Below are 24,796 nucleotides of genomic sequence, written 5' to 3' on the forward strand. Positions count from 1 at the left end.
ATCTGACGTTGCTGATCATACTCTTCTCCCTGATACACTCTCTTCCCTTAGCTTTCATGCCCCTGTCTTCTCTCAGGTTTTCCCCCATCTTTCTGAGTGCTCCTTCCTCCTCAGTGTCTGTTGATGTCTCTTCCTCCTCTGCCCACTCCTTCCCTGTTGGTCTTCCCTGGGCTTCTAGGCTGGTCCCTTTTCTCACTCCATATACATCTACAACCATCTCATTTTTTCTCATGGTTTTGACAACCACCTACACCCTGACGACACCCAAATCTCTACCTGTATCTACACTGGACTCATATCCACTTGCCTACTGGGCATGACTAGGAGCACCTCAATTCAGCATCTCCAGAACTAAACTCATCATCTCTCGCTGGCACATCTGCTCTCCTTTCCACCCAGCCTTCACAACCACCCCCCCACAAGCCTTCTCTTTCACACACCACTCAGTTGCTCACGTATACACTATTCTTACTGTTTAAGCAACTGCCTTTCCTTCTCTCCTCAGCACAGTGCCTAAACTTTAGCAGATGAAATTTAATTATATGGTAAGCATTTTGAGCACTGGCTCCATGCTTTTCCTGCCAAGACCCTCTCTGGAAAACCAAAGAGCAAAGTTTCCTCCAGAATTCTAGAGGATTTTTTTTTTTCCAGCTGAGGATTTGTCACTCCTAGTTAGACCTACATTCCTAGGCTTTGTCAGCTTTCTGCTGTTCCCCAGTCCCCTTCAATGTGCAAGAGTCCCCCTAGGAAAAATCTCACTTTAAATTGTCATCAAGTGTTACCTCAGTAGTTGGTTAAGCAGTATCTGCTAACAACTTAGTTTTAAATTAACCTCTCGGTTATCAGCTGACACTTGCATAGTTAAGATTTTATTTTCTGCTAATACCCTCTAACACTTTATTTATAAGCCAGATACTTTATTTATTAGGTTATATCTTAGCACTTAGTAGTTTTGCTACTTGCCACGCCTTAATTACTAATCAATATTTTAGTTGTCTGCTTAAATTATATTACTGACCCCTTAGCTCTCTGCTATTAGTTTAGTCTATTAGCCAGCCAGAGATGAGGAGTTTGGGGAGGGAGCCATTTCTGGCTGTGGATATGACAAAGACCTTTGTCTTTTGCTGAGCTCTCTTTTTACCCTCAGATGATTCTCATTCACCATCAACTGGTCCCAGGTCCTCAGAGAAAGGAAAGTTCCATCCTAGCTGCTTATTCTCCTCTGCAAGCTGGGCTGGAGTGCGGAGGGAGGAGAGTGTGACTGTGAAAGTGGGACTTTCTGGAAAATTATGGTTAGAAGGGACATTCATTCATCAACAATTATTTCTTGAGCATTGCCTATGTGTTAAGTTCTGCATTAGGTCCTACAACATGTGACCAAAATACACATGTTCCCAGCTGTCATGGTGCTCAGAGAATTGTGGGAAAGATTAACACTGAACACACAATTATACCAATTATTATGTAATTACAATTACGATAAGCACCAGGAAGAAGTACCAGGAACCACGACCATGTACAAAAGTGGCATTGGACCTATTCTGCAGTTCAGAGGAGGCTTCCCTAAGAAATGACAATTAAGCTGAGAGCTGAAATTTTAATAAGAGTTAGGGGAAAGAAGTGATGGGGGGAAAGGTTCCTAAACAGATTCAGTGGCTTGAGCAAAGACCCTAACAGAGGAAGATGCTCAATGGGATGGAGTCAGTGCTGCCTGGAGCCAAGTGATAAGGAGAAGGGCCCTAGAGGTAGGCAGGGGCCAGATCATTCAAGGCCTTGTAGGATCCAGGTAAGAAATGATAGTGACCTGACTCAACATGACAGAGCCCGTCTTCAGGCCCAAATCTGAAGGCCGGAAATAAACCCAGGAGCAGAGGCAGACACTGAACTACTGACAGGAAAAGTAGATGACTCTGGGGCTACCCAGAACACCAGTCACCATGGAGACCTGTGGAAGGCAGGCAGATCTGACCCCTCCCAGCTCCAGCAGGTCCAGCCTGGGGTTGCTGAGGGAATTGCGGAGGCCTGGATCACGACAAGTCACCAAGCTGCTTGCACAGACTCTAGGTCCCCAGCACAGACTCTAGGGACTGCATTGCAGGTGGAATATAGGCCACAATCCTTGCTCTCAGCAAAGTGAAAGGAAAAGGAGAACTGACCTTTAATGAGTGCTCGCACACCTACATCCTCATCCCTGTGAGGTAGGTAGTATGACTTCCATTTTACAGATGAGACTAAGTGAGAAGTCCAAAGTCTCCCAGGAAGTTAACTGCCAAGTAGCAGCTGAAATCCAGGCTGATCTGGCACCAAAGTCCTTGCCTCTCCCTCTATTCTCTGCTTCCTGGACTCTAGCAAAACTCCAGTAGGGACAGGGAGGGTTTAGGATTAGAGACACTGATCCAGGGAGAAGGCCACTTACTCCAGGGTGTAGAAGTCTTGGAGTAAATTCCAGAAGTGGCTTATCTCAGTCTGAAAAAGAACTAGGAATATGAAAAATGTTTAATAACAAGTAAAGTGCTGGGCTCATGTTGAGACCAGAGAAGGAGGGAGACAAAGGCAGTATTTCCGTAAAGTCTGGGGACGGCAGACCCAGGACAAATCCCAGTTTCTGCCATTCCTGGCTGGGTCTTTGGGTGAGTAATTTAATCTTTCTGAGCCTCAATATCTTTATATATAAAATACCAATATCTCAGAATTATTTTTTCATTTATTCTTTCTCCTCCCTTGAACCATATGGCTATGCCGATTTTGAGTGTCCAGCAGAAGGGACAAGTAGGAGTTGAAATTTAGCCTGCCCTCTACTTACCCAGCCTTGCCTTTGGCATAGTGCTACAACAGGCCAGAGGAAGGGGCACTTTTTTCTGATCTGCACAAAAGCACACAAAGGAACAAGAGTGGCAACCAGCAGCCCTGACTTTCAGAACCAGGCCCCAGGCTGAGTGTGCTGAAACCAGCACTAAAGCAGGTATAATTTCTGTTCTAGAAAAGCCTGTAGTCTGAAGCTGTAATTCCTAAGTGAGATGATGGTACACAGAAGTGCTCAAAGGATGGTACACATAGTCAGAGTCAGACCAGCAGATGCTGCAAGAAAAAATGGTACCTTGAGTGTTGGTCACAGAAGGGCTTCCTGCAGGAGGGGTTTCTTCAAGCTGTGTAGAGAGGATTGAAGGGTAGAGAGTATTTAGATAAGCAAAAGGAAGGAACTACATGGGCAAAAACTTGGGAGAGGAGGCTCCTTTCTCAAGTTAAACTGTCTGAATCAGAGGGTTCTTGTAGGAAAGAAGAGGCAGGCATAGTTGGAGAGATACGGAGAGTTCTGATTTTAGAGGTTAGACTGGAATCATTGGGGTTACTTCAACAGCTCAGCTAGAGCCTTCAGAGGATCTCTCTGTTGATAAGTATGTGGAGGGAAAGAATCAAGTGCAGAGAAAAAAGAATCATATAACTCTGCCTCAAAACTCAAAATAATTCTCTTTAACATTACACTGGAAATTCTAGACAATGTAACAAAACAAGAAAAGAAATAAAAGGCATCAACTAGAAAGGAAAAGTAAAATTGCCTTTACTTACAAGCAACATATTATGCTGCCTGTGAGGAAACTGGTTTTTCATGCTAACATAAAAAAATCCTAAGTAGTCTATAAAAAAGCTAGTAGAACTAGGAAGTAAATTTAGCAAGATCTCAGAATACAAGGTGAATATTCAAAAATAAGTTGAAAAAAAGTTGAATTTCTATAAATTGGCAACAATTGAAAAATCACAATAAAAATGTCATTTACAATAGCAAATTTTACAAAATATGCACAAGACCTGTACATGGAATAGTATAAAACATTGCTGAGAGAAATTAAAGAACTAACTAACTAAAGAGATTGGGAATTGAACTGGGAAACTTAATATTAAGATATTAATATTCTCCAAATTGATCTATTGATTCAATGCAATCCTAAGCAAAATCCAAGCAGGGTTTGGGGGACAGAAATTGATAAGCTGATTGTAAATTTTATAAGAAAACGCAAAGGACTTATAATCACTAAAACAATGTTGAAAAATAAGGACAAAGTTAGAGGACTTATACTATCTAATTTCAAGACTTACCTATAAAGCCACAGTAATTAATACAGAGTGGAACTGGCTTAAGGATAGATCCAGATCAGATCAAAGAAACAAAATAGAGAATCCAGAAATAAATCCACACATATGTGGTTAATGGTTAATTGAGTTTTGACAAAGGTATCAAGTTAATTCAATGGAAAAAGGATAGTCCTTTCAAAGGATGATTTTGAAACAACTTTTGCATCACACTTAACATGTAAATTAAAATGGATCAGAGGCATAAACACAAAAGCTAAAGCTATAAAATTTTTGAAGAAAACATAGAACATCTTTGTGATCTTGGGGTAGACAAAGATTTTTTTTAGATAGAACACTAATCTTAGAAAAAAAATGATAAATCTTTTTTATCTTAGAAAAGCACTAATCTTAAAGCACCAATGTTTTTTAAAAAAGTAATAAAGTGAGCTATCAAAAATTTTAATTTCTGCTTTTCCAAAAACACCCTTGAGAGAAATGAGAAGGCAAGCTAAGATTGGGAAAGAATATTTACAATAATATCTTTGATAAAGGATTTGTACCCAGAATATATAAGAACTGTTAAAATTCAATAAGAAGATAACTCAACTTAAAAACAGGCAAAACAGAAAATATTACCGAAGAAGATATATGAGTGCTTAATGAGCACATGAAAAGACATGCATCATCAGCCACTAGGAAAAAACAAATTAAAGCCACAATGAGACGCAACTTCACACCTGTAAGAATAAGCAAAAGGAAAAATACTGACAATACCAGTGTTGGTAAAGACGTAGCTCCCTGCGCCTTACACGTTGCTGGTGGGGATGCAAAATGGTGCAGGCACTCTGGAAAGCAGTCTGTCAGCTTCTTATAAAGTTCAATACACATCTACTCTATTAACCCAAAATTCCACTCATAGGATTCACCCAAGAGATATGAAAACAAAGGCACCAAAAGATAAGCATATATGCAAAAATTTTATAGCAACTTTATTCATGATAGTCCCCTACTGGCAATAATCCAAATGCCTATTAACAGTTGAGTGGACAAATAGCAGTATTTCCAGATAATGAGCATACTTCAATGTACTTGGCAATAAAAAGGAAGGACTACTTGTACATGCAACAATTTCTGTTTGTCTCAAAGGCATTGTGGTGAGCAAAAGAAGTCAGGCACAAAAGAGGACATACTATCTGATTCCATTACGATAAAAATTCAGGAATAGCAGAACTAATCTATAGGGAGGGGGAGCTGAGCAGAGGTGTCTAAGGCAAGGCTAGGGTTTGGGAGGAGGGCTGACTGCAAAGGGGCACAAGGGATGATGATGGGTGATGGAAATGTGCTGAATTTTGACTGTGGTGGTGGTTATATGAGTGTATACATTTGGCAAAATACACCACACTGTACACTTAAAATGAGTATATTTTATTGTTTGTAAAACTGGTTTTAAAAGAAAAACAATTTCAAGAGAAGCATTGTTGTATAGCAATAAAAGAAACTGGAATCTAAACATCGAATAAAATGGATGATAAATCATCATATATTCACTCAGTGGAAAACTAAATAGCAGTAAAAATGAATCAACCAGATTGAGCACACACATTAGTATAGACAAAGCTCAAAAACATAAGATTGAGTAGAAGAAAGGCAGATTCCAGAAGAATAACTGCTATGATGCTATTTATTTAAAATGTAATCACATGTAAAACAATTCCATACGTTGTTCAAATATCCATACATATCTGATAAATCCATAAATAAAAGCAGGGGAATGATAAACACCACATTAAGGGTTATGGGACCAGGCAGGCAGGGAGGAGTACGGAGGAAGGGGGGGGGTGCATCAATCGGGACTGATCACATTTTTATTTCTTAAACTTTCACGGAGAGTTCATGGGTGGTCCTTGTATCATACTTTATGTTGTTTGCGTTTTTTAAAGATTTCATAGGAAAACAAGCAAACAGCAAACTAATGAAAATCTAAACAAAAAGGTGACCACCTAGAGTTGGGGGAGAGCCTGGATGGTATCAGAAGATCTGAGCCTTGGTCCAATTTGCTCCTGGATTTGATGTTCCATTGTAGCAAAGTCACTTCTCTCAGAAAGAGATGCAAGCGCCTCATTCTGGAAGAGAAGGGAAAGAATCTGTCCTGGGCATCAAGGGAGAGGCCATGAGAGGAACCGGCACTTAAAGGGACTCAGTTTTAGTGAGGTCAGTGTCCTTTCTTTGCTTCTGCGGTGAACTGCAGGCTGGCACTGAGGCCCGGTCCAGGATGGGAGGAGCCATCGGGAAAGGAGGTCGGAGTGGCACAGCTGAGGGCAGTAGGGCAAGGGGAGAAGGGCTGCTCCATGGTGTCGAGTCCAGGGTCTGGGGGCAGACCATCCAGGGAGTGGAACTGAGTCCTCAACCCCAAGTTGTGCCCAGGGTTCTCAGCCACCCTGAGTGGAGCTGCATGGCCCACCACAGCGAGGGGCATTTCTTTCTTGACCCCTGAGGACCAGATTCCTGGAGCAAGCCTGCAGAGATCCAGAGCGCACTGTTTTGAGAGCCATGTAGAGGAGGCTTCCAGTTACTGTGGCTCCCAGGTGCCAGGCTTCTTGCTCTTCCATCTGGAGTAATCTTAACTACTGCCCTGAGGCAGAGAGGAAAAGTGACCAGCCTACAGCCACGCCACAGGTGACTGGAACTTATTACTTGTATATTCTTGAGCAAGTTCCTTAACCTCTCTGGGTCCAGTTATACTAAAGTGGATGCAAAATTGTGTATATGTGTATCTGGAAGATTCCACATCAAAATATTAATAAGTATTTCTGTGTGGTGAGATTATGGGTGATTTTTATTTTTTCTTTTGGTTATCTGTATTTTTGAACTTGTTGTTTTATCATGAATATGTAAGTATTCAGTTATTTTTATTTTTTTAAGAGTAACACTGCACAGAGTTGTGAGGATTAAAGGAAATAATGAAAAGCATAGAGAACAATTTCTAGTTCTTAGTGCGTTCTTCACAATTGTGAGTTCTCCCTGCTCACTATTCTCTCCTATATTTCCCTTCCCTTCTGGTCTTGGAGACTCTGGCATCCAGACCTCAGGTGGGAAGGAAGGAGCTGGTGGTGCAGGACTCTGACCACTTACTGACTGTGTGACCACTTATTGGCTTTGGGTAAATCACTTAGCCTATCTGAGTCTCAGTTACCTTGTCTGCAAAATGGGAAGAAAAATACCTAACTCAAGGACTATATGCCATACAAGATGGGAAACTGCCTGGCACATAGTAGGTCTGCAATGCATCTGTAGGAAGAAATATGATGCACACAATGAAGGAACAAACATTAGAACAGGTGCTAGACCATAAGAGGTGGAAGATTTTAGCAGATTCCACAGAGCCCAAGGAGTCCACAGATAGAGTTCAGCATGAGAGAGGTCCATGAACTTGGATTTTTAAAAATTACATCCTTGTTTTCACTGCCCTCTAACTCAAATTTAGCATTTCCTTCTATCATGCATGTAAGCAACAAATCACAGCAGTGTTAGCAGAAACTGTGACTTTGTCAACAATAGAAATCAGTTATTTTTGTATTGCATTACAATAGCAATATCTTGAAATACTGTTTACACTTATTCATCACCTCAGAACTATAATATCTAATAGATGAATTTCTAAATCTTCTATTTAATATGTTTAAAAAGGACTACTTCACAAAATAACTATTTTGATAATGATTCTATATAATTGGTATCCTTTGTAATCCTAAGTAATTTACTTTTTGTGGTTAAAAATATTTTTCTGAATAGGGGTCCATAGTCTTCATCAGACTGCCAAGGGGACACTTGGCTAGACGGACATTGGTACCAGTCCTGCCTTGGCCATTTGCTGCTTTGGGACATTGAGCTTGTTATTTCTCTCAGGGGCACAATCATCCCCACTTGGCTTACCCTACAGGGTTGCTGGGAGGAAAAAATTAATTCTTGGCTGGAAAAGGGCTTTGGAAACTGTTGGCGCTTCCCAATTTTTCCAAAAGCCAGAGAAGAGTGCTTTCTACCTCACAGCTGAACCCCATATCTCCAGCAGACCTCACTCCTTTCCAAAGGATTCCACCCTTCCTATTTACTCCCCATCTGATATATAAAGAGGCCAAAGTGCACCTCCATTAGAGCATGTCATCCAGTTCTCAGCCTGCAGAGATCCACAGCTCAGGGAAGGGATTTTCTGGAAGATAATAATTTCTTCTCCTTTTCACATTTGACCTTACAGTGACCCTTGAAGACACTACTCCATCCAAACTTTTTCATTCTCCTTCAGATGGCCATCCCTCTGTGACCATGGTCCTTACATTTCCCCTTTCACTGCTCTGTCCTATGATCGTCTGTCTGACTCCCCCATGACGCCGTGACCCAGATCTGACCTCTCTCAGGAGCCCTGGTGCCCAAGTCAAGGGCATGGTACGTATCAGCATCTGAGGAGCTGGCCTGGATGAAAAAAAGGAACTTGAAGCACAGAGAAAAAAAGCAGAGAAGCAGTAGAGCTAGAGCTTGGGCCCAGATCCTCTAAGGCCCATGAGTTATCCCATACACACTGAAAGCAAGGGATGGAGGAACTAGAGAGTCTCAAAGCATCACATTAACTATTTCCTACTCTACCCATTGCTGTGAAAAATGAGAGCTAAAGATTATGCAATCTTGAGTTAGTCCCTGCCCATCTGTCCAATGGGAACGTCAGATTCAGTGGCTTTCAAACCTTTTTGACCTGGACTCAAAATAAGAAACAGATTTCACATCATGATCTGGTCCACAATACATACAGATATATGTAACTGAAAAAACATTTAATGAAAGAATACTCAGCTTTACAGTGCTAAGTATTTGCAGTGTACTTTTTCTATTCTATTCTATTTATTTTTTAATGCTAGCTGTAACTCAACTGATTACATGACCCACAGGTCCTTTTCAGCCCTAGCACCCTGATTGGCTGAATGGGAATTATTGGCAACTAAAGTTCAGCACTCCCTAGTCCTGGCTCAGAGTAACTGGCCCAAACTGCACCTCTCAGAGCCTGAGTTTCCCAGTGTATCAGAGATATATAGATAGGCAATCTCCAAAGACTCCATACAACTCCTTCAGGCTGTGGTCCTCTGATCCTAGTGAGAACACTCACCTTGTGACCTGAAATAATGTCTGAGAATGGAAAAGTGTACTGGCTTTGCTTCCTGGTGGATGGAATTACCATCTGGACGCCCACTAGCCCTCTTGTCCCAAGTCAGTGTGGCAGGGAGTGAAAATGGGAGTGTGAACATGTCAGTGCATGAGCTAGCTGCTCAGGGAAAGGAAGTGGCAGGCAAGGAAGCCAGAAGATGAGAACAGGAAAAGTCACTGGAAAAGAGGTGGTGTGAGAGCCCCAGAGAGAGTAAGGGCTTGGGAACAAGACAGACCCAGGTTGAAATCCCATGGGGTTAAGAGCCCACGGAAATGACTTTCATCTGACCTTCAGCTCTCATTTATTAAAAAAAAAAAAAGTTTGAAAATCTCTGGTCCCCTGGGTTGTTGTGAGGGTTAAGCGAGGTCGTATATTAATCATCCCCATACTGACCCTACTGTATGGTCGATGTGCCCCGCACTAGCCTGGAACCTCCATGAGATTCCCAGCGCCTAGCACGGCGCCTAGCACAACGGCTGGTGCTCAGCACGGGTGTGGAATCCAAGGAGGCGGCTTCGGTTCCCGCTCTGCCACCCTGGACATGGGCTGTCTCTCCGAGCACCCAGCGCCCCAGTGCATAAATTGGTAACGTAGTGCAGCCGGTGGGGGCCACGGGCAGAGACGTGCGCCGGGTAGGCTTCCCGGGGCTGCTCCCTCCTCCGGATCTGCGGGTTGCCCCCCGCCCCGGGCTCGGGCGTCGGCTCCCGGCCGCCTCTCCACTCCCACCACTCCTTGGCCCTCCTCCTCCCTCCTACCCTCTCCCTCCTCCCCTCTCCCTCCTCCTTTTCCCCTCCTGCCGAGCCCTGTCCGCGTACCTGGTCGCCTCTCTCGGTCCTCGGGGACTCTATCTCTAACCGCTGCAGCTCCGCGCCCCTCGCGGGGTTTTTCTCGATCTCTGCCTCAATCCCTGACTCTCTGCTTATCTCTGCCTCTCTCTCTGTCTCTTTCTCGGGCTCGGTTCTGTCTCCGTCCGTCTCTCGCTCGTCCGGCTACCCGTGCCCTCTCTCGCCGGCCGTCTGGTGGCCCGCGGTGGCGGCGGGCCCGGCGCGGAGCGCGATGAGCGGCGCCTGCACGACCTACGTGAGCGCCGAGCAGGAGGTGGTGCGCGGCTTCAGCTGCCCGCGGCCGGGGGGCGAGGCGGCCGCCGTCTTCTGCTGCGGCTTCCGCGACCACAAGTACTGCTGCGATGACCCGCACAGCTTCTTCCCCTACGAGCACAGCTACATGTGGTGGCTCAGGTACCCACCCGGCCCTAACCCCACCCAGAGTTCCACTCTAGTCTTAGCCCCCTTGCCCCATCCTCGGCCCAAATGCGTGCTAAACCCTCAATCCTCAAACCCACCCCGTCAGGGCCAACCCCCACCCAGCCTGTATCCCTTCAGGCCCCATACTGACCTTTGCTCTCACTCTGTCTCCAACCCAGCTCCCTGTGCAGACGCTTCTCAGCTCTATCCCCCTATCCTAACCCAACAATTATTAAGGTCCATCCTTGAACCACCCGCCCCAGCTCCACCCTGGAAAACCTTCACTTTAGCCCCCACCCAAACATCCACCACCCTCAGCCCGACCTTAAATTACACAATAACCCTCACCCTAACAGCAAACTCCCACCTTGCAAAGGTTCACCAGATACCCAAACTCCTCCCTTATCCAAGTGCTGACCAGGGTCCCCTTCATAATATCATCTGCCACATCCCTGATCTTACCCACGCCCCAATACTGATCTCTATCACCAGCCCTAACCTCCTCCTCAGATCCTCCCTGCAACCCAACCTCAGCTCTCCTCCCCCACCCTGACTCCAAACATTACCTAGACCTACAGTCAAACCTCACCTTGAGCCTTAATACCTCATCTGATGCTACACTCCAACTCAGCCTCAGCCTCTGCCCAACCTCAACTCTTTTCTCCCCCCTCATATTTAGTCATTCTTTCGATCATCACCCCTTCCTGAGCACTTGGCCAGGCCCTGTGGTAAGTTCTGTGATGTACCCCACTCCCAAGCCAAAGCAGAAACCAAGGATTCCAAGTTGCCTATGAGTTCATCATGAGATAATGACAATGCCATAGCAGGAGCCAGATCAGTGTAATTTGGGTGAATCCCTATCCACAGGACCTCAGTTTCCCCACTAGTTCAGGGAAGGAGGTGGTTAGAACAGTGCTGGCATTCCTGGAACTTGTGGGGGGCTGAGAGGGCAAGAGATCTCAATCTCTCTGGGTCCCTAAAGGCCTCACCCAGAAAATAGGACCTGATCCTGAGGCTGCACTGGGAAACAGGCATCGACAAAAATGGAGCGGGCCATCTCAGTAGACAGTGATCTTCTTGTCCCTGGAGGTATGTGACCAGCAGCTGCATGCTCTCTGGGCAGGAAAGGACAGTCTGCCTCTAAAACCTCTCTGAGCCTCTGTCTTTTCATCAAATGGGGAGGATGATTTCTGACTAGGGCAAGGACCAAATGAGATCAAGAGGTAAAATCAACTTGGCATATACCACTAACAATTACAGTTATTGCTTTTCTAGACTGCTTAGTCTGTAACTCCAAAGGATTTTCAGATGGCCAGGTTTTCAGATCCTGCACATTCAGCTGCTGTCACCTAGGGAATTATATTATTCTCTGTTCATCCATATTTTCATTCATTCATCATAGCCTTTGTTTTGTGCCAGAGGCTATGCTAGGTACTAGAGACACAAAAATCAATTATTCCCTCTCTGAGGACCTCACAGTCCATTTAAAGAGATACAACATGCATCTGAAGTATAACAATGGAGTATCTGTTGAAGAACCACTGTGTACTTAGCACTGAGCTGAGTGCTGAAATATGATAGTGCTGACCTCCCTTTGAAGTATGGAAACAGTGTGGAGCCTTGGGGCTAGTTAGAACCCTGTCCTAACTTTGGCTCTGTCACTTATTAGCTACGTAAACTTGGGCAAATTATCTCTGAGTCTCTTTTGTCATCTTTAGAATGGCAGTAATGATACCTGTCTTATGGAATTGTTGTGAAGATTAAGTGAAATAATGCATGTGAAAGTGACTAGTGCATATAGTAGGTGCTCAATGAAAGGGAGTTCCCTTTCTCTGGTTTGTCAGTGGGGAAATTGAAACTCAGTATGAAAGTGAATTGTCCAAGATTTTCCAGCAATGATATACTGAGATTTAAAGAACATTACCTAGCACCATCCAGAAGCTAGATGCATTCACACATTTGCAACCCTGGCATATCTTCTCTCCATTTTACAGATGAGAAAACTTAAAAGAGGTTGATTTTCTATCTGAGAGTGCCCCAGTGAGAGGAAGTGGCACAGCTGGGATGAAAACTCAGGCCTGTCTGGTCCCAAGTCCAGGCTTGACCTGCTGGACAACTAGCTTACTATAACCTGCTCTACTAAGATCACTTGAAAAACTACTCACTGACCCTCTGCTGTCTTCTGGGCACTATGCTAGCCCTTGGGGGGACAGAGATAAGTAAATCCCTCAGCACCAAGCCAGGACCCCATCCTTCTACTACCACCCCTATCCCTACACACCTCTTATGGTCCCTCTACCTTGCCTTGGACCCTCTTGAGGCATGGAGTGCTTTACTGGCTCAGACAATGAGGTAGAGGGTTGGATGAGGTGACCTCTGAGGTTACATCACATGTCAGTGTGCTTCCATTCTGTGACCCCAAGGGAAGCTGAAAGGTTCTAGCCTGCAGGGCTGACTCTTCCTAGGCTTGGATATAAGTGGTTCATAAACAACACAGACAGTTGCCAAGTGGAGGAGGGGAACCAGTGTCCTCAAGACATCTAGGTGATCAGTGTCCTCCAAACCTGAAACAACCCTCCTAGTATGTTTCTGTCAGAGCCCCACCATTGCAGAGTGGAGACCTTGTTTTGCTCTGGACTCCGTTTGGCCCAGTTCATGAAAGCTAGCCCTTAAAAACATAAAAACCTGCAGGTAAACACTGTTTCCTTGGATAGTGCTCAAGGAGAATTGCTGTCTTTAAAAGCATGTCTCAGGAAATGAAGACTCCCTGTGGAGAAGCAGCTGGTGCTATCACACATCTGATCCACTTTCCAGACACCCTCTATCAGTAGTTCTGTTTTTCATCAGGATGTGAGCCAAAAGGCAGCAGCCTTGCTGGAGGGCAGACCTGGCAGCCAGGCACTACCTCTATCTCATTTAATCTTTATGGACACCTGATGAGATAAGAGCTTTTATGAATGAAGAAAATGAAGACCAAAAGGTAAAGAATTTTTCAGCTTATATGTTCAAACTTAGAACTGCCTGACTCAAAAGTCCTAAGAAATGTTAGACCACCCCTCCAGTCCTTTCCTGGAAGTCACAGTGGGTTATCTATCTTTCAGGGTCATAGAGCTGGGAAATCCTGGAAGGCTAGCAGCTCTTTAATCCAATTTCCCACGCTGGGCAGGAATCTCTAATCTCTGAAAGGTGTGCTCATCCAGGTGTTCTGTGCAAACCTATCCAATAATAGGAAACTTGCCACCTCTTGAGGCAGTACACATAGGACAACGCTGATCATTTAAAGTTCATCTCATACTAAGTACAGATTTTCCCTGTTGGGCCCTCCCCTGTTGTTTCCAGCTCTGTTCTTGGAAGCTGGTTCCTCTGTCTCCAGACAGACCATCAGAGACAGTGCCCACTCCCTGACTAACTGATGATCTGGACTATATCTCCCTAGTCCTCTCACCCACTCCTCAAAGGATCCTACTTTTCGAGGGCCCTTTCCATCCAGGTGTCCCTTGTGAAGGGTGGGGCCCCAACCTGAGCACAAGTCCCCCAGGTAACAGCCTTATAAACAGTAAGGATATCTCAAAAAAGGAAATAATACTTCACTAAAACACTTACAAGAACTAAAAAGTACTACATGCTCAATGTGGAAAATGTGGAAAGGAGAGGAGAAACAAAAAAAGGAAAGAGATCATGGGCGATCCAGTATGCTAGCTTGGGTTCCCCAGAAGATGAGGATTTGAGGGCAAGTAGTTTATATGACAAGCGATCCTAGAAAACACTAGTAGAGGGTGGGGGAGTGAGACAGGAAAGGGAAGGAGCTAACTAACGATGGTGTGTTACCAAGCGAGTCACCACTGAGGGTCCCCAGAGCTCAAACCTGCTGAACTCTGCTAGCCAGTGTAGAACACACACCTCAGAGTCATCTCACCGGAGGGCCAGGAAGCTGGGGATTCACATACCAGTTTCTGTCAGCCATTGGCTGTGTGCTAGTGGGAGAAGGGAGGCATTAATTTTCCTGCACTTCTGACCTAAACAATGTGCAGAGACTGTTCTGGCCCCAAGAAATTCCGGGGAAAAAGATACAGATGCTGACATTTGAAACCCTGGTCAGAATATTCCACAATTCCAAGACCTAATGGGACACAGACAGGACATCTACAGCCTATGGTACACCCAGAAACAGCCTGTTACCGTTAGCATTTTAGTGTATTTCCACCCAACCTTACCCATGCTGTGTTATGTATGTATATGTTATGTTTATTTATTAAAGTTAGGGTTATGCTATATATTTAGTAATGTGTCCTGCTTTTTTCACTTAGCAGCTCATTAGAATGTATCCTTGATCTTAAATATTATTTGAAAACATGTTTTTAATGGCTCTATACTATTACATCACAGGAGTATCCAATAATTTATTTAGCCATTGGAAAACAGACTCTCCAAAGCTCTAAGGTGTTTCTATTTAGTGGAAATTAATCATCAGTTAGTTGGGAATGAAATGGCAGAAATGGCAAGGGCAGGAATCTGGGGTTGGGGTCAGGGTTGAGGGGTGGGCATAAAAGCTGTAGGAATCAAAGGCAGAAAAGGCACACAAACAAACCTGGTGCTACCTATCCCCTACTGTTAGGAGAACATCCCACAGTGTCTGACACAAAGTAGCTACTCAATAATTACTAACTGCCTACTACGTGCCAGCACCTGTACAAGGAGAGAATAAAGCCAGTTAAACATGGTCTGAGTCTGCCTTCAAGGAACACACGAGGAATATGTTGAATACCTATTATGTGCCAAGAATATTATACAGATCATTCATCCTCACTACCACCTGTGAGGTGCTATGTTTTGATCATTCTCACTTTTCAGACAAAGAAGCTGAGGCTCAGAGGTTAAATAATTTCATCAAGATCTCACATCGAATTAGTTAATAGACCTGGGTCCTAAACCAGGAAGGTCTGTAAGAGTTCCAAAGCTCTTTGCTCTTTCCTTACCACGCTGGCTGCCTGACCCAGTGGGGAGCGCTAGAGGCCCTGAGTAAGGTGTCTGGCTGGGTTAGCCTGGCACGGGAGAAGAAAGGAGAGAGAAAGATGACCAGGGAAAACACTGAGGAGGAGACATTTGAGATGGGCCTTCAAGGACAGGAAAAATTCTGATGTGGGGAGAGGATGGTAGAGATCACGTGAAACGGGAAAGACAGTGGCCTCGAGAAAAGGCCAGGAGGTAGTTATCTGGAGACCGGGTGATGGTGACTGAGGCCTGACCTGGGGCAGAGGCAGTGAGGTTGAAGACAGAGGGACCAGCAGCAGGGAGTGTTCTAGACGTGGAGTCCACACTAGAGTGATGACCCGCTAGAGGCTGGGTCAGAAATTACCTTGAGGCTGGAAGGACAGCTGGTGTTTAAGGCCCACCATGTGTCTTGATTTTTAAGAAACAGCAGTGTGGGGAGGGCTCTTTAAGATCATCTCCAGCTTCCCCAGGTGGAAGCAGGTTGAGGAAAGGAGAGGAGAAGAGAGGGAACACACATGGAGTCCCAGCTACCTGGTGGCACGGAGTCATGTCAAGTCATGTATGTGGTGAGTACCTGCCACCTAGTTGATGCTCTTTCCCGTGCTTAGACCCAGAAAGCCTGTTTAGGGCAAGTAGAGACAGAAGTTCAAGTCGGCTGATTCCTCTAACTCCTACAATGCTTCTCCTACAACATGCTGCTTCCCAAGTCCTTTTCTGACCCTGTTCCCTTACGGTCTTCTCTCCCCAGTATTGGCGCTCTTGTGGGCCTGTCCATAGCAGCCGTGGTCCTCCTGGCCTTCATTGTCACCGCCTGTGTGCTCTGTTACCTGTTCATCGGCTCAAAACCCCACACAAAGTTGGACCCAGGCTTAAGCTTACAAACTACAGGTAAGAAAGAGGTCACATGATTTCCTTGTATTCAGCAGGCTAGCACCCTTGCAGAGGGGAGATATTTAGAAATGATGTTTGGAACATTTGCCTCATGAGTGTTCCTGGAATATTCAGAAGCAGGAGCACGTTTCTCAGGAAGTTCACGACATGAACATTTCTATCCCAAACTCTTCATGTGCTCATTCAAAATAATTCAATATAGTCAGCATTCTATTTGTTACATGAAGATGTTATTAAATATCCTACGATACAGAGGACAGCACCCTACATAGAGAATGATCTGACCCAGAATGTCAATAGTGCTGATGCTGAGAAACCCTAGAATAGAAAGAGGCCAGAAACAGATTGATTTAAATGGGGTAAGATGAATAAAATGTTTAATTTTAAAAATAAGGGAAATGTTGGCAAATTTGCCTACATCAAATACAAAAAGATATCAAATACAAATAATACAAAAGACACCATACATAAAGTTAAAAAAACCAGTGGTGGACTGCAAAGATATTAGAAATACAAATACACACACACAGTCAATCCTCATTATTCACAGATTCCATATTTGTGAATTCGCCTACTTGCTAGAACTAATTTGTAACCTCAAAGATCAATACCTGCAGTGTTTTGAGGTCATCTGCAGATATGGATGTGCACAGAGCAACAAAAAATGTGAGCTGCCTTGTCACACACATTCCCAGCTGAGGCTGAACAAGGCCATGCTCTGCCTCCTTATTTCAGCTCTTATATTGTAAACAAGTGTCCTTCTGTGGTATATTTAGTGCCATGTTTTTGCATTTTTATGATTTATGTTGGTGATTTCACTGTTGAAAATGACACCCAAATTTAGTGCTGAAATGCTGCCTAGTAGTCCTCAGTACAAGAAGGCTGTCATGCGCCTTATGTAGAAAGTACATTTTTAGATAAACTTTGTTCAGGCAAGAGTTATAGTGCTGTTGGCCATGAGTTGAATGTTAATGAATTAACAGTGTATGTTAAATAAGGTGTCTTTAATAAGAAACACGCACAGAATGAAGTTATGTAATGATCAGCTGACAAAAATGTTGTAGCGAGAGGGTCACAGGAACCTGGCTTTGTACTTCTCCTAGGTGCAATGGTTCACTATTTGCAAATTCAGTGTTTGTAGCAACTTTATAGAACATAACTACTACAAATAATGAGAATTAACTATCGTATATAAAATAGAGACAGGATTGATATCCAGAATATATAGGCATATCTTTGAACAAATGAGAAAAACATAATTCTCTGGAAAATACAAATGCCCAACACTCATGAAAAGATGCTCAACTTACTAATAATCAGGAGAATGCAATTTAAGAACGACATACCTTTTTTTAAAAAAAAAAAAAAAAAAACAATTACATTGGCAAAAGTCCAAAAACAGATCACATTAATAGTGAGAAGTTTGGGTGGAAGGAATGGATTCTCTCTCAGATACTGCTGGTAAGAGCGTAAGTCTACAACCACTTTGTAGAGCAATTTGGCAATACCTATTTAAACTAAAAATGTATATACCCTATAACTCAGCAATTCCACTTCTAACTATCTGCCCTAGAGATATTGTTGCACTTGGAGAGGACTTGTAAAGATGGATACCGTGACAGCTGGTCACTGGAAACAAACTAAATGCCCATCAGTAGAGGAATAATGAAATATGATACTGCACTTAATAGGAATGAACTAGCTTTAAAGAGACCATATCATTTGCTCTTCACAATAACCAGGAAGAGTATAGATCTTATTAGAATCCATTTTACAGATGAAGAAACTGAGGCCTAAGGTGCCTACTGAGTAAGTGACAGAGCCAAATCCACCTCCACCTTCCTTCTTCTCCCTATCCCTGTGCTGAGAAAGGGAAGTTCCTACTATATGCTAGACACTATTTGAAACTTTACATGCACTAACCTCATCTAATTTTCCCAACTGCCTCAGTGAGGTAGGTGTTACTATCACCCATTTTACAGATGTGAAAACCAGGTCTCAGAGAGGCGCACAATTTGTAAACTGCAGAGCAGGAATTCAAATCTGTATTTTTCTGCCTCCAAAGTCCTACTATTTCTCCCTCACCAGGCCGGGTCTGTGGGTGCACCTGCTTGTGCTCTGCTCCCCTCGTCTCTCCCCACCCCAGCCCTGCAGCCGTTCTAACTCAAGGGAACACAGTTCATCTGCTGGCCCTGTGCATGCAAAGTACCCTCCTGCTTTCCACTGCCCAGCCACCAGCTGTATTATTCGGTCAGCAGGGTTTGAGACAGTTTCTTGCTTTTTGCTTCTTATTTTTAGGATGGAAGATGCATTTCCTGACTCTTTATTAAATGATAGCTTTCAGTTCTCTCTGCCTTTTGCCTAAACTCAGCTCTGAGTTCCCCTTTCTTCTTCATTTAGTGCTATCCTCTCCTTCCTGTGAACCCACAGCATCAACCCAGGAGCCTCTTGTCCCTCTTGCACCTGAGACAGTTTATAGGCCCACTCTCTTACATTCATCAGAGCTTTCCTCTTGACACAGACTTTCATATGTTTCTGTCTCCCTCTCCAGTAGGACATGCAGAGAGATCATTAACCCCATTTTACAGGAGAGGAAACCAAGGCTCAGCCAAGGGAAGTGAACTGGCCAAGTCTACACAGCTAGTGAGCATGTGTTGCTAGGATGTTAACCCCCATCTCCCAACTAGGTCTAAAGCCTAGACCATTGCACTGCACCTTCAGTCCTGATCTCTGAGTCTGGGGGCAAGGGACAGTGGGGAGTGCCTTGGCAAGAGCAGAGTGAAAGTCGTACAGAGTTCCTGCTAACAGGCTCCTTCTTCTGCCCAGGCTTTCTGTACTGTCCCATCACCCCACCCCATCCCATCCTCCAAACTTGGGATGCCACAAAGACCATAACTTTCTTACTCTGGTACTTTGTGAGGAACTCGGTGAGAAGGCCGACCAAGTTCCTACTTTTGTGCTAGGCACTACACTATGGCCTTTAAACATATTATCCCATTTAAACTGTTCAACTACCCTACCAGGTGGTTATTATCAATCCTATTTTTCAGATGAGATGAATAAGTATGGAGTTGATATTTCAACCTAAGTACGCTTAATAAGAGATTAAAAAATGAGGGAAATTAAAGACAAAAGTTCTCATCCTCTTCTGAAAAGTGTTGATGGGGAGATGGTTAATCAGCCATTCTCACTGACTCATAGGGTTCCTAGAAATCAAGTCTGATATTTTCATTGTATAGATGGGGAGCTGAGGCCCAGAAAGGGACAATTATGTGTCCACAGTCACCCAGCCAATTGGCCAAGCCTTTGCCTCCTGGGCCAGAGATCCTTCCTTGCGGCGGCCCCTCTCATCTTCCAGGAAGGGTTTCATTTCCTCAGCCCCCACTGCTTTTTAATTAACTGCACTTGGGGAGGTGGTAGCTATGACCCAACAAGCCTTAGTGATGAGTCACTCTTGACTCATCTCCAATGTGAGAACCACTTTCCTAGCTGTTCATGACAGGCTAAGACCTCAGGCAACTGGCCAAAAGATCCCTGGAGAAAGGTGAGAAGGCACAACCCTGGGCTGGGATGTCAGAGAACCTGGCTCTAATCCTGGCTTTGTCACTCTCATTGTGTGGCCTTAGGCAAGTCACTTATCTCTGGGCCTCAATTTACTCTGTAAAATGTGTACAGTAATACCAAGAAAGCTGTAAAAACTAGGGGTGATGCCTACATAGGAGCTAATTAATCTCTGATACATTGTAGGGCTTTTAACATTTTTTTTATTATAAGGCATTTAGATTTTTACATATTAGTCTCCTCAAAGAGTCTGTTAATATCTCAAAGATGGGAACCATGTCTTAAATGCTTTTGTATCCCAGCACCTAGCATAGTTCCTCACCTATACTAAGGCTATGCTTGCCCTGTGGAAAGAGTCTAAGCTTTGGAATCAAGCAGAATGGAAAGTGTATCCTGGATCCCATACGTAATAGCTGTGTCAATGTTGACTTTCTCTGTCCGGGCCTCAGTTACTTATCTATAACGTGGAATAATAACACCCACTTCAGAGCATTGTTAGGAGACTCAGAGAAGATTGTTGTACCAGCACGTTTTAGCCAAACATGAATCTTCTTATTGTAACTTGAAAATTGAACTTTTTGTACTTGCATTTAGGCTTTCTCCTCTCCCACGTGCCTCTTGGCTAGCACCTTTATAAGATGGAATCCCTTGCCCCAGGCTTCAGGCACCACTGAGAGACTTTAATAACTTTCATTACATATTAGTCAGAGGAAGAGGCAGAAATATGTGTATTCAAGAGGTGGACCACTGACTATTCTGCTGGTTTCCCTAGAAGACTAGGATTGTAGAATGGAAGGCCCTGGGATACACATGTGAGGGAATCCCTGGGATCCGGGGAAGAGAATCATGTGCAAAAGACATGATGGGTCCACGAGCTCCGTATGAAGCAACACTGTGATGTGTTTGCCCAAAAAAAAAAAAAAAAAAAATGGTGAGTAGAATCTCAGGTTACATTAACAGAATTATACAGAGTCTGGGGAGCAAGAGAATGATGGCCTTTCTTTACTCCCAATTGAATGAAACACAGCAGCCATCACGTCTCAGAGGTAACATTTTAGCATCCACCCCACAGGTTCCCAAATTGATTAGGATCTGTAGTTTAGTTAGTCGTACTGTATCCATGTCAGTCTCCTAGTTTTGAAATTACTCCATGGTTGTGTAAGATGTTATCATCGGGGAAAGCGAGGTGAAGGGAACAGCAGAACTCTCTGTACCATTTTTGTAACTTCTTGTGAGTCAATTTATTTAAAAATAGAAAGTACAAAACAAAACAAAAAAGGAAATGTATTGGCTGTGTAGGTGAGAAGTCCAAAAGTAGAGTGAGCTAGAAGGAATGGTTTGAATAGAAGCTCACAATGTCCTCAGACTTGTGGCTCCATCCTCTGAGATTCTCTAAGCTCTGCCGTCTATCTTGTATTGGCTTTCTTCTCAGACTGATTTTCACCATAGTAGTAAGCCGGCTGCCAGCAGTCCCTGGGACTGTGTGCTTTTTGTTCCCACCTAGCCAGGAAGAGAAAGAGACCTGAGCTCTATTCTGATTGGACCGCCTCAAGTCATGTGCCCGAAACCAACACTGTATCCAGGGAAATGCTGTGCACTGCTTGCCCATCCCTGTAGCAAAGGAACAGAATTATCTGATGGGCTCAGATTAATAGGCCCCACTCTTGGAGCTGGGATGGGGCCCATCCCACCCAAATATAATTGCCATTACTGGGTGAGAAGAGGTGGAATGGGTATTGTGTAGACAACTCCTATGTCCAATACAACTTCCTTCTTGAAATTCTCTCTTCCCTTGGTTTCAGAGGCACCATTTTTCCTGGGTATCTTCCATCGATGGGTCTTAAAGCATAGGAGTTTTCTGAATAAAAAAGGTATAAAATGTTGTATCAAGCAGAAGCACCCAGAGACCCAGAGATGCAAAGACCCAGAGATGTGAAGGAATGGACCCATTTAGGGAACAGTGAAATTTTGATGTAGTAAAACACAGAGTAACTGAGGAAAGTGCAGTAGTAACAAAGCTAAAGAGAAGGAATGGGGCTGGTTTATGAAGAACCTTGAATACCACCTCAAGAATCACAGGTAGTGGGAAGACATTGACGGCTTTTGAGAAAGAACAGTACATGGACTCACTTGACCTTAGAAAGATCTCTCTGGCTACAGCCTGGAAGATGGACTGGAGGGGACCCAGCTGGAGGCTGTTCCAGGGGTCTGGGCAGGAAAAAATGAAAGCCTGACCTAGTGTGGTGGCCTGGAGGATGGAGGGAATAGGTGGATACAGCAGATGGTGATTTGGTGGAATCAACAGGACCTGTTGAATTGCTTGACTTTGGAAAGGGGTTGAGGGAGAAGGTGTGAGAGTTGACTCACATTTCTGCCTTGATCACTTATCTAAAAAGGCAGGAATGCTCAATTGTGCCAAATGCTCCCAATAAGTCAAGGGAGACAAGGATTCATAAGTGACCATGGGATTTAGTGACAAAAAGTTTTAAGTTCTGTTGGGGAGGCAGAAACCAAGTAAGCTGCAGAAGCAGAAGTCATGAATGGGAAGTGGGAAATAATAAGGCCAAGTGAGGTTCCTTTCAAGCTCAGATATACAAGAGGAGGAGAGGATGAAGTAGCAGATGAAGACTCATGGAATCTATTCTTAAAGCAGAGAATAATATATTTCAGCTAAAATTTCCAGCACTTCCCTGTAGGCTAGCTGTGTAGTAAGCCTGTATCCTCATTTATAAAATGATTTTTAATAGTACCTACTGCATAGATTTATGGTGAAGGTGCAGTCTTCATATTCCTAACAATTGTTTATTGTCTATCTTCCCTACTAAACTTCAAGTTCATGAGAAATGCTTACAGCTCCTAGTTCATGATATGGTATACTGTTGATGAATATTTGTTAAATGAATGATGCATTAAAGACTCTGAGCACAGTCCTGCCCAAGGTAAGCACTCAGGGAAGTTAGCCAGTGTATGTGATCCTGATGGAGAGGAAGGGCTGCAGGAGGAAGCCCCATGCCCTCGGCTTGCTGTTTTCCAGACCCCGAGGAGGTTCCCCCTGACTGCCAAAGTGGGAATATGGGCATTTCTATGGAGGTGCCAGGAGTGAGCCCTCTCGGGCAGACTCACCCTTTCCTGAACTGATGGCTGGACTGCAATGAAGAGCAGGCTGTGGACCCCAAACACCTCCTCCAGCACTGCTTCATGGCTGCAGTGACTGCCAGTGACATTCCAGGCAGCCCTGAGGAGGCTCCTGTCCCCAGTCTAGACCCAGCCCCATGACATCCAATAAAGTGTCTCTACACTATCCTCTTCTGGAGTCTCTTTTTGGTAAAAGGTGGGGGTGGGGATAACCAAAGGGACTTTGGAGCCTAGCAGGATAAACGAGGGCTTTTCCTAGCAAACCCACTCAGGTCCTGCTGTGGACCCAGCTATAGTGCTCTGCCTGGCCTACTGTGGGCCAAAGGGAGTTTAGACACGGGTCCCCAGTGAGATGGTCATAACAGCTCTATGCAACCAGGAAGAAGTTCAGAGCCTGTGGAGACGCAGAGGAGCCCCTCACATAACAACCTGGAGAGTCAGAGAATTCTGACTTGGTCTTCCTGCCACAGAGCTGATGTACTTAGGAAACCCAGGGAAGATGACCAGCACCCAGAGGCTGGTGACTCCTGCCTCTCCAGCAGCTCTGTGCCACTCCTGGAGTGAGCCCCTTCCAAGGAACAGAATGAGTGGGAGTGTAGAGTACATACACAGGGCCCAGCCGTGTTTAGTATCATTCAGTTTCTCAGGTGAATGAATGAGTGAGGGAATGGATGGTTAACAGATGGAATACACGCCCCACAGTGTGGACCCGGCCACTTCCTGGCCCTGTGTGGCCTTGATAAAGTCCCTTAGTCTCCCTGAGCCTCAGTTCCCTTACAGGGTTATGGTGAGTGTCCAATGAGATAATGGATAAGAACTCTCTCTTTCTAAACATGCAAGTGCTACAGAGACCTTTTAAAAATTACAGATGGGTGTTTTTCAGTATAACATAGTGATTAAGAGCAGGGACTCTAGAGCCAAGTGCCTGGTTCAAATCCTGTCCCTGCCCTTGCTTGCTGGGTAACATTCGTGCCTCATCATCTGTACAAGCAGGGATACTAGTAATATCTACCTCGCAGGATTTGGGGAGGATTAAATTACTTAGTCCATGCAAAGTACTTAGAACACTGTTGGCAAACAGAAAGAATTGTGTTAGCTTTCATTATTGGGTTTTTAAAAAATATTATGAATGATAGCAAAGGAATCTTCAGGCAGGATGCTGCCTGCCACCCCTCTCCCAGCTGTTCTCCTTGTCTTTATGTTGGCAATGGCTTTAGGCTTTGCCTTAGGACTGTAAGCCAAAAGTCGGGGAAGCTCAGTAGTCACTGAAGGCAGTTCTTGATGTTTCTGCTGGGTTTGGCAACAGTGAAATGGTCACTGTTAGGTATCTGCGGATGGGCCCTGAAACAGCCAAGGGCACACGATGGGTGGCAAGGCAGGGTGAATCACCCTCAGAAGGGCACTGGGCTGCAAATCAAGAGACCTTGGTTCTGGTCTTGCTTTATTTGTGGTCTTGTGTGTGTGTGTGCTATTTTCAGCAGTCTAAATACCACACCTTTGTCCACTAATTGTACATTCAGTGGTGGCTGTTCTGTGCCAGGACCATGCAGATTACCAGAAACAAGAGGAAATCAGCCACATCTCCTGCCCTCAAGGGGTTCATACGGAGGATGAGGTAGGCACGCAAAAGAACAGTGGGCCCAATGGTGGCCCTTCCTGCAGCTTGAAGGAGGAATAAGTGATGTCGGAGCTGAATCACCAAAGATGAGTC

At 44.5% G+C, this 24,796-nt stretch overlaps 1 protein-coding gene across 5 annotated transcripts in view; it reads left to right on the forward strand.

The window, feature by feature from the left end:
* The first annotated feature begins 9,009 nt into the window (after window positions 1–9,009).
* Window positions 9,010–24,796, forward strand: part of SHISAL2A (shisa like 2A) — a 44,518-nt gene continuing 28,731 nt past the window's right edge. For 3 of the 5 annotated variants that reach the window (XR_004325023.1, XM_032494287.1, XM_032494288.1), the window contains exons 1-2: window positions 9,859–10,500; window positions 16,247–16,386. Coding sequence is in view for 4 of the 5 variants with exons in the window: in XM_032494287.1 (XP_032350178.1) it covers window positions 10,319–10,500; window positions 16,247–16,386 (322 nt within the window). In the remaining variant the exon portion in view is untranslated. The other 2 variants (XM_006195888.3, XM_032494286.1) reach the window with 2 other exon arrangements.

Source organism: Camelus ferus, chromosome 13, assembly GCF_009834535.1.
Source record: "Camelus ferus isolate YT-003-E chromosome 13, BCGSAC_Cfer_1.0, whole genome shotgun sequence".
In the NCBI taxonomy this organism is placed as follows: domain Eukaryota; kingdom Metazoa; phylum Chordata; class Mammalia; order Artiodactyla; family Camelidae; genus Camelus; species Camelus ferus.